Below are 8825 nucleotides of genomic sequence, written 5' to 3'. Positions count from 1 at the left end.
CGCTCGGAGAGTGCAGTGAACAGAAGGGGAGGAAAACAATCAAAAAAGCAAAAAAAAAGAAAAAAAAAAGGAATATATAAAATAATAATAAAAAAAAAAAAAACGTTCTTTTATATCCCTTTTAATGTATTTTATATAAAAGAAAATAAATAAATAAATAAAACGAAGAAACGAAGAAAAAACGAAAGAAAAAACGAAAGAAAAAAACGGAAAAAAAAACGGAAAAAAAAAGACAAACACACAAGTGAATGGGAAAAGTCGAAAAAAAAAAGAACTTTGAGAAAGTTGTAGGAAACAAACAAACAAAAAACACGAAAAAAAAAAAACACAACAAAACGGACGCTGAAGATGTGAGCCGGCAGCGGCGGGAGTGACGACGTGGCAATGGTGAACATCTCTCCCTCCCTTCCTCTCTTTTTTTTTTTTTTTTTAATTGTTTTGGCGGGGCGTATTGGCTGCTGCGGTGCCGCCCACCACGAAGAGAGACGGAGAGGGAGAGTGAGTGGATGGGCAGCAGAAGAATAAATGGCGTGCGTGCATGTGTCTGGTATCATCGATGAGAGGCTGGTGGGGTGGGGTGGGGCAGTGAAGCTCGTGACACCATTCACGGAAGTATTTAGTGAAAGAAAAGAAAAAAAAAGATGACGCGGCCGTCTGCCTTCTTGTTTATATATCTTTATGTCTGTGTGTGTGTGTGTTGATGATGACGGCAGTGGCGGTGTGTCTGTGCGGTTGCTTCCCTGGCAACTTAAAAGTGGCACTTCTCATATTTCTTCTCTTTTTTTTTTTTTTTTTTTCCCTTTTTTGCACACAAACACAAACACGCATGAGAAGTTCAATCCAATCGGTGAGGTGGTAGGAAGCCACAGGGAGGAGGAAGAGGAGCAACCGGTGGCATCACAGCAGGCATATCGTAACGTGCGTTGCCACGCCGCAGGAACAACAACAGGAAGACATAAAAGAAAAACAGAACAGGAGGGAGTAGGGGAGGAAAATAAATTAAGTGAAACATGCCGGAGAATCCAACGCAGCCGACAAAATTGGACGAGCCGAACCGACAGGAGCCGCCCACACCGCACCGCGCACCGGGCCCACAGGCCTCCCTGGAGAGCAGTCCAGGGGAGGCGCCCGTTCTACAGGGGAAAGGGCCGCGGGGGGAGTGAAGGGCAGCACACATGCCAAGCCGAGAGGGTGGGGGAGATGGACGTGAGGGGCAGTGTGTGTGGGGACGACGACGTTGCAGCGGAGACCCGAAGGAATAAAAAAAAAAAAAAAAGGTAAACGACAAAAACAACAACAACAAGACGAAAGTGAAAAACGCCGAATAAGAAGGAAACAAGAAGTCCTTGGCATGGGGGCACGAGGAGGTGAAAACGGGTGGGAGTGCGGAATGAATGAGGCATTAAGGAACACACATGCGCCTTGTGCGACATGGGCATAGACGTCTGTGGGGATTTGGCTTACAGTACACCGTGAAATGGGGGAGGAGAGTGAGGGAGGAGTGGGCGCACATGCGGATATCCGCGAATTGCACACACTTTTTTTTTTTTTCCTCCGCACGAACAAACACCCACCACTCCACCCAAAACAATCGAAATTTTACCCGTGAGGGGAGAGTGACAGATGAGAGAGAGAGAGAGAGAGAGAGAGAAAGAGCGAAAGGAGGGACCGGCTGTTGCAAGGACTCTATTATTATTATTTTTTTTACGACAGTGACGGGTTGGGCGTTTTTGTGTGGCAGCAATGACATTCAAGACGCCGCCATGCGTACTGACTATGTGTGTTTACGTACATCTGCTTCTTGCTGTCATTTATTTGTGTTAGCCTTTTACTGTGCTTCTTCTTCCTGCTTTTTTTTTTTTCTGTTTGTGTGTGTTTGTGTGTGTTTGGAGAGGAAGGGGGAGGAGGAGGAGGAGGGCAACGTTATTTATTTTATTTTATGTCTTTGTTTTGTTTTGTTTTGCACGCATACTCCCTCTCCCTCTCTCTCTCTCTACCCCCCATTCCACCTCTTTCTCTCCACCCCGTTTCACACACACAAACTTTCTCTCTATCTCTGTTCTCAACAATACTGCGCATTTCTTGCAGGAAGCCCAAGTCACGCTCCATCCCCTTCGGCACATGTGCCCTCTTGTTTTTGCACACACCATCATGGCTTCCTTTCTCTTTCTCTTTTCTTTTTTTTTAGAGTTTCTTACACCCACACCCGCACCCACACACCCACACACACCCGCACAGACGGCGAAGAAGAAGTGGTCGTTGTTTTATACACCTTTTCCCATCGCCGCGATTGAAAGCGTGGTGTGCACTGCGCGTATAATATACATAAATATATACACATAGTAACCGGCGGAGATGAGGAGCGCCGGGGTGGACTCTTCCGCGACAGTCTCCACGGTTTCTGCGGCGAGGACGACGACGACGACGACGACGTCGCAGCCGTTGCCGCCTACAAAAGTACTGAGAGACAGGGGCATAATTGACTTTAGGTACCCGAGCGAAAAGCGTGCTGCGCGGCAGCTGCAACTTGCATTTCCTGACGCCGATGCGCAGTTAGTGGCGGAGCTCGCGCTTCTCGTCTCGGCGCGGCGGCAGACCATCGAGGACGCCTTGGATTTGCTGCAGAGGCGTGAGGAGTCTGGAAAGAATGCCCCGTCAAAATTCATTCAGAGAATACCGGCGGTGCGGGTGGAGGAGGGGAAACCGAAACAGTCATGGTCGTACAAGAAAGTTGGCGAAACTCCCGAAAAGAATGACGGTGTGCAGAAATCCGGTGAAGTACCACCGAATGGCCGGGGCGCGCCACACGAGACATCCGCAGAGAAGACGGCTGTTGTCGTCCCCGCCGTTCCCAAAACGACGACGAGGGCCAACGTCCCCGCTCAGCGGCGTGCAAGCGGCAGTACTCAGCCGTCAGAGACACGAAGTGGCGGCCTCAATGCGGGAACATTGGCAAAAGATGCGGCGCAGTCCTTTCACAATTCTTCTCATGCCTCCCCGCCATTATCTTCCGCCACGACTACGCGTACTACCAATCACACTAGTGCGACTGCGAGGCATACCGCGAAGGCGGTGCTCTTTGTGACCACCATGACATGCGACCGCCGTGTCCGTGATCACTGCCGTCAGATAGAGACGCTTTTGTACTTGAAACGCATTCAGTACGTATCGGTGAATGTCGCGGATGATCCCTTCACGCAGCGGCGTCTGCGTGAGATGTACGCTGCATCGACGGGTCGCAATGTGATGCCGCCCACACCGGCCTTTTTTATAGGCGATCATTTCATTGGCGATTACGAGGTGTTGCAGGAGTTGGAGGACGATGGGAAGCTGATGGAGACGCTGTGCCAATGCGGCTACCGCACGCCCCAGGGGTCAAATAAAGAGGGCGACGGGACAGAACAGGCGGACAGTTGTTAAGTGATATTTACGTCCTGTTGTTTTTCCCTTAAAAAAAAAAAAAAGAGAAAAGAGATGTTTATTTGTTTTTTTCCTTTTTTTTTTATTTGTTTGCCATTGTTATCATCATTGTTTTTCTTTCTTTCTTTCTTTCTTTGTTGCCACCGTACTGTTTTCCATTATTATTATTATTATTATTCTCTCTCTTTGCCTCGGCTACCACTACCAATACTATTGGCATCGTTGTTATTTGAATGCGTTCTTTTTTTTTTTTTTTTTTTTCTTTCTTCTGTCTTTGGTGTGTTTCTATCCATATATATGTGTATATATATATGAGCAATTACATACGCGTCCAATTCTCCCTTTCTCTCCTTTTTTTTTTTTGTCTGTTTGTGTTTGTGTGCGTGGGCGTATATAAAAATGTGCGTGCAGGCAGACGTTTATTATTATTATTTTGTGTTTGTCGTCTTGTGCTCTTTTGCATCCGTGGCCAAAAAAAAAAAAAAAAAAAAAAAAAAAATAAATTCTCTGAACCTGCAGTAAAAAAAAAAAAAAAAGGGAGACCACTTCTGCGTGCCAGCAGGCATCCATGGATAAATGCTTCCGTGTGTTTGTCAGCCTTTACTGCCCCCTTTCTTTTTATTTTTTTATTTTTATTTTTTGCTGTCGCTGCTGGCGGGCATGTATATTATATATTATATGCACATGTGTACATGCACGCTCATTATGTACGCACTCCGTGTGGAAGCCATTTGTTAAGGAGACGTATCCGCAGTTAAAATAAAACAAAAACAAAAACAAAAACAAAAAAACACAACAAAACACAAAAAGCAGTTAACATCCCTTTTAACAGCGTCATTGGCGGGGGAAAATACATAACAACAGGAGGAGGCATAAGAGGAACCACCACCACCACCAATAAAAAACAAAGGTGATACGCGTTTGCCATGTCTCAACTGGAGGGACTCAAGCAACACACGATTGTCGTGGCCGACACCGCGGACTTCTCGCTACTGGCAAAGTTTAAGCCGGAGGATGCCACAACAAACCCGTCCCTCGTGCTTGCCGGCAGTCAACTCCCGCAGTACGCCAAACTTATTGAAGATGCGGTGAAGTTTGCGAAGGAAAACGTCAGCCGTCTGCGTGATGGACTCACCCCCGGTGCGGACGAGAAGGCACATCTGCTGGAGTTGTCTGTCGACAAATTGACGGTGAACTTTGGCTCTGAGATTCTGAAGATTGTTCCCGGTCGTGTGAGCACGGAGGTGGACGCCCGGCTCTCATACGACACGGCACGTATGGTGGCAAAGGCGAGGCATATTGTGAAGCTCTACGAGGAGTCCGGTACGCCGCGGTCTCGTCTTTACATTAAACTGGCCTCCACGTGGGAAGGCATTCAAGCTGCCCGGAAACTTGAGGCGGAGAACATCAACTGCAACCTCACGCTCCTCTTCTCGTTTGGGCAGGCCGTCGCATGTGCGCAGGCCGGCGTCTCTCTTATTTCTCCATTTGTTGGCCGCATCCTTGACTGGTACAAGGAGCACCAGCCGGAGAAGGCAGAAAGCTACGTTGGTGCGCAGGATCCTGGCGTCATCTCCGTGACGCGGATCTACAACTACTACAAGCAGCACGGGTACAAGACCATCGTGATGGGTGCCTCCTTCCGCAACACGGGGGAGGTGCTGGAGCTGGCGGGGTGCGACAAGTTGACCATCTCACCCAAACTGCTGGAGTCGCTCGACAACACCCCCGGCCCCGTCCCACGCAAACTCGACCCGGCGCACCTCACGGAGAAGACGGAGAAGTTGCCGCCGTTCACAGGGCCGGAGTCGCTCTTTGAGGCGGAGCCAAACACGATGGCGAAGGAAAAGTTGGAGGAGGGCATCCGGAACTTCTCAAAGGACACGGAGAAGTTGGAGGCACAAGTCGCAGCGTTGCTGTAGGCAGGCAGCGGCAACAGGGGAAAGGGGCACAGGAAAACCAATTTGCAAGAGTGATGGGCGTAATACGAGCTAAACCAAATAACAAAGTTTAATAATAATAATAATAATAATGCGCATGTATGTACATGTACATGTATATGACTGTTATTATTATTATTATTATGAATACCAAACAGAAGGGAGGGTGAATGAAAGCAAACGAGTAACAGTGCCCACACATATGTATATATATATACACACACAAACACCCAAAAGAAACCGACGGCTTCCCCCCCCCTCCCCCTCTCCCACACACACTTCCCTAGGAGAAAAAAAAAAAGCGACAACATCAACATCAAAAAAGGAATGAGGCAAGGGCGTCTCCATGACATCTCACCCTTCCTTATTTATCTACCATCATCGCAACAAATGAAACTTCATGCGGTCGACGTTTAGAAAGGGGTGTATGAAAGTAGAAGAAACAAAAAAAATCAAAAAAAAAATAATAAAAATAAAAAAATAAGGCGAGTAAGGAGACGGGGGAAGGAGCGTACATGTATACACGGACGTGGAAATTTATTGAAATACACGCATGCTTTTATTTATTTATTTATTTATTTCTGTCTGTTTGTCCATTGGGATGGGGGCGGTGTGCGCATGTTTTACGTCCACCGAATGCATGGGAGCAGGATGCCCCCGCTGCTATCGGACAAGAGCAGAGGAGGGAGTGGGGATGAGTGGGGATTGCCTTCACTTTTATTTATTTTATATGACTTTCTTGTCGTTTGCACCTCTTTTGTGTGGGTGTGTGTGTGTGTCCTTCCAAGAGCACCCAGCGGGGCTTTGGGGTTCAGTGAATATTTCCTCCTTCTTTTCCTCCTCTCCTTTTTTTGGTTTTTGGTTTTTTTCCGATTTGATTTGGGCAGAACAAATTGAGGGACGTACGAATAAAAAAGAACGTCGATGTTTTCTTTTTTTTCTTTTTTTAAATTTATTTTTTAAATTTGTTTTCATTTTTGTTTTTGTTGGGGCGGCGAGAGGGAAGGGGACGAAATCAAAAGAAATGAAAAGTTGGGGGAACGGAGAAAAGAAAAAAAAAAAAGAAAAGGTCGCATTTCATGTGGTTTGCATGTACACTGGGATTGGGTCTCACCTTCGCATTGGGAGGCGGCATGCGATGCGTGACTGCAGGCTTTGACAGCATCGATAAAAACGAGTGATGGTTTGCTTCAAAGTGTTTTGTAAATAAAATTGTAATAAAAAAATAATGAGAGAAAAAACAAAAAACAAAAAATGGCGCACGTGTCTTTTCAAAGGAATTTGGATGCTTCTTTTTTCTTTTACATGTTGTGCCACTCTGTCTGTGTTTCTGTGTGGTGAATGCATCTCCCACACATTCTCTCCTGTTCTCGTCACATGTAAACTTGTTTTAACAACACGTCTCTACGCACACACACCCGGATTGACAGCAGAGGGAAGAAACAAACAATCAAACAAACACAAAAACGAAAAACAAAAAAGGGGGATGCGTCGCCCATCGAGGTGGCGTCATGTTGTGCGGCCTACACTTCCGTTTGAAGCCTCAGTTATTACCGCTGTCGTGGATGCTGCGATGACGAGGATGGGGATGACACGCTCGGTATCAACAGCGCCGCCAATTTCTTTGCTTTCGTGGTCCGTCGACGGTGCCGGACACACACACCGCCGCTGCAGACGTCGTCTCTCCATTCAAGAACGCATACCGTTGATCTGCAACACAATTAGGGAAGCTGCCCCGGACATCGTCGCGCTTCAGGACTCCTTGCCGCAGGTGGCCGAGGCGCTTTGCAGTCAGTTGGCGCCCAGACACATTAGTAAGCCACACGATGATAACACGCAGGCCGAACTTTTGCCAGCAGATGCCAAAGACGGCCCTCAATACGAATTAGTTGGAGCTGTGCGAAACGGTCGTTGTGGATGTCTGCAGCTGTTTAGGCGCCATGACTCGGTTTGGGGCGGGCGTCTTCTTCTTTCCTGTCCGTCTCTCACGGCCGAGTTTGTTTCCACCGCCCCGTCCGTCCACGACTCAGCCAGCAGAAAAGCAACAGAATCAAGCAAAGTGGATGCGGCTACGGCGGTGGGTGGTGACGGTGGCGGTGTTCGCTTTGTGCTGACGAACGTGGATCTTTCTTACCGTGGCAAGAGCCTGGCGGTAGGAGGGATGCCACTTGTGTCGCCCGATGTAAGCGCGAACGGGAGTCCATTCACGTTGCATGTAGCGCCCGGGACGCCGGCGAGGCAGCGGGTGAAGGGGCAGTTGGATCCGCACCGCGAGGTGGCCCTCACGTTCTTCTCACGAGTGGCAAGGCCTGATGTGTTGCTTGGAAACTTTTTTATGGGACGCGATGAGTCCATGCCGGGGTATGAGGACGCATGGGCACTTGCAGGAGCACCGGCGGAGCATGAGCGCACGATAAACACATTTTACCATCACAAGCATGACGCGGAGACGAATTTCTTTTATTTTTTACCGCAACAGACAAAAGTGGTGGGTAATCCAGTGTCATTTCCTCCTGCGGATGCTCCCGTGGGCACTCGGATCCCGTTGAATGCCTCTTGTCTCATTGACAGGGCTACCGGGTCAAACATCGTGGACACAACGACGAATTCTTCAGTGAAAAGTGGCGGGGAGCGGGATGCCGTGCGACAGCGTGGAGAGGTGCCGCAGGTTGCGGCGAGGATTCAGCGGTGTTTCTTCCGCCGTCTTCCATCAAGGCATCACAAGCGACAACTTCCACTTTTTTCTCGGTACGAACGACGACAGTTGGTGGTTTTGAAGCCCTTCACACATGCCCTTTTGACGGCAGAAGAGGCGGCAGCGGCGGGTCGGGATGGCGGCGGGATGCAGGTGCGTTGCTCCGCCGCGGATGGGTACCCTATTCTGGTGCTTCTTTCCTGAGCCCCGCCATACTGAAGGCGGACACGGTTTGTGCAGCTTTGTTTGTGTGTGTGTGTGTCTCTGCGGGCTGTTTTACCGTCTCCTCCTTTTATTCTTTCACATCCTTCATTCTTTTATATGAGGGAGGGCGAAGGCGGTGGCCTTTTTTTTTTTTTTTCCCTTTTTTTCTTTCTTCTCCCGATTTCCCCTTTGTTGAAATTTCAACCGTCATTCTTTTGATTTTATTATTATTATTTACCTTTTTTTTTTTTTTTTTGTGCGTGTGTGTGTGTGTGTTTCTCGTGGTGGTGCCGCACTTGCTGCAGGTGGCTGGGTGCCATCGTTGGAGGCGAGAAGTCAAGTCGGAAGGAAGCCGAAGAAAAAGAAGAAGAAACCACCAAACAACCAAAAGAGAAAAAACGATGCTGGAGGCTGATGATTGGGTCACCCGGCTGCCTGTGTCCCCAAACAGCGAGCGTGGAGCGGACGACCCGTCTGCGTCGCTCTCTGCTGACGTCTTGTTTTCAGCGTACCGCCTCGGGACTCCTTGTGTTTGCCGACACACAACGACGCGTAACCGCGTGGTG

General features: G+C 48.5%; 3 protein-coding genes across 3 annotated transcripts, besides 25 other annotated features; all 3 read left to right on the top strand.

Moving 5' to 3' along the window:
• Positions 1–8825: a sequence feature (heterozygous, Esmeraldo-like haplotype).
• Positions 42–103: a sequence feature (A-rich).
• Positions 138–231: a sequence feature (A-rich).
• Positions 415–435: a sequence feature (AT_rich).
• Positions 770–806: a sequence feature (T-rich).
• Positions 1613–1656: a microsatellite.
• Positions 1889–1918: a microsatellite.
• Positions 1927–1963: a microsatellite.
• Positions 1972–2021: a sequence feature (CT-rich).
• Positions 2197–2240: a microsatellite.
• On the top strand, positions 2356–3420 carry Tc00.1047053503477.10 (hypothetical protein, conserved; the record flags this gene model as incomplete). Its single annotated transcript, XM_800646.1, has 1 exon — positions 2356–3420. The coding sequence occupies one exon, from the start codon at positions 2356–2358 to the stop codon at positions 3418–3420; it is 1065 nt and encodes a 354-aa protein (XP_805739.1).
• Positions 2405–2433: a microsatellite.
• Positions 3534–3556: a microsatellite.
• Positions 3578–3598: a microsatellite.
• Positions 3659–3688: a microsatellite.
• Positions 3892–3923: a microsatellite.
• Positions 4036–4061: a sequence feature (AT_rich).
• Positions 4182–4229: a microsatellite.
• On the top strand, positions 4347–5342 carry Tc00.1047053503477.20 (transaldolase, putative; the record flags this gene model as incomplete). The annotated part of the gene is made up of 1 exon (XM_800647.1): positions 4347–5342. The coding sequence occupies one exon, from the start codon at positions 4347–4349 to the stop codon at positions 5340–5342; it is 996 nt and encodes a 331-aa protein (XP_805740.1).
• Positions 5432–5453: a microsatellite.
• Positions 5791–5844: a sequence feature (A-rich).
• Positions 5919–5941: a microsatellite.
• Positions 6288–6348: a sequence feature (T-rich).
• Positions 6357–6429: a sequence feature (A-rich).
• On the top strand, positions 6589–8259 carry Tc00.1047053503477.30 (hypothetical protein, conserved; the record flags this gene model as incomplete). Its single annotated transcript, XM_800648.1, has 1 exon — positions 6589–8259. One exon carries the CDS (start codon positions 6589–6591, stop codon positions 8257–8259), a length of 1671 nt encoding a protein of 556 aa, XP_805741.1.
• Positions 6801–6838: a microsatellite.
• Positions 8402–8433: a sequence feature (T-rich).
• Positions 8478–8515: a sequence feature (AT_rich).

Source organism: Trypanosoma cruzi, genomic scaffold (assembly GCF_000209065.1).
Source record: "Trypanosoma cruzi strain CL Brener 1047053517111 genomic scaffold, whole genome shotgun sequence".
Lineage (NCBI taxonomy): Eukaryota > Euglenozoa > Kinetoplastea > Trypanosomatida > Trypanosomatidae > Trypanosoma > Trypanosoma cruzi.
Note: the sequence above shows the minus strand (reverse complement) of the source record. Positions and strands in the feature narration are given on the sequence as shown.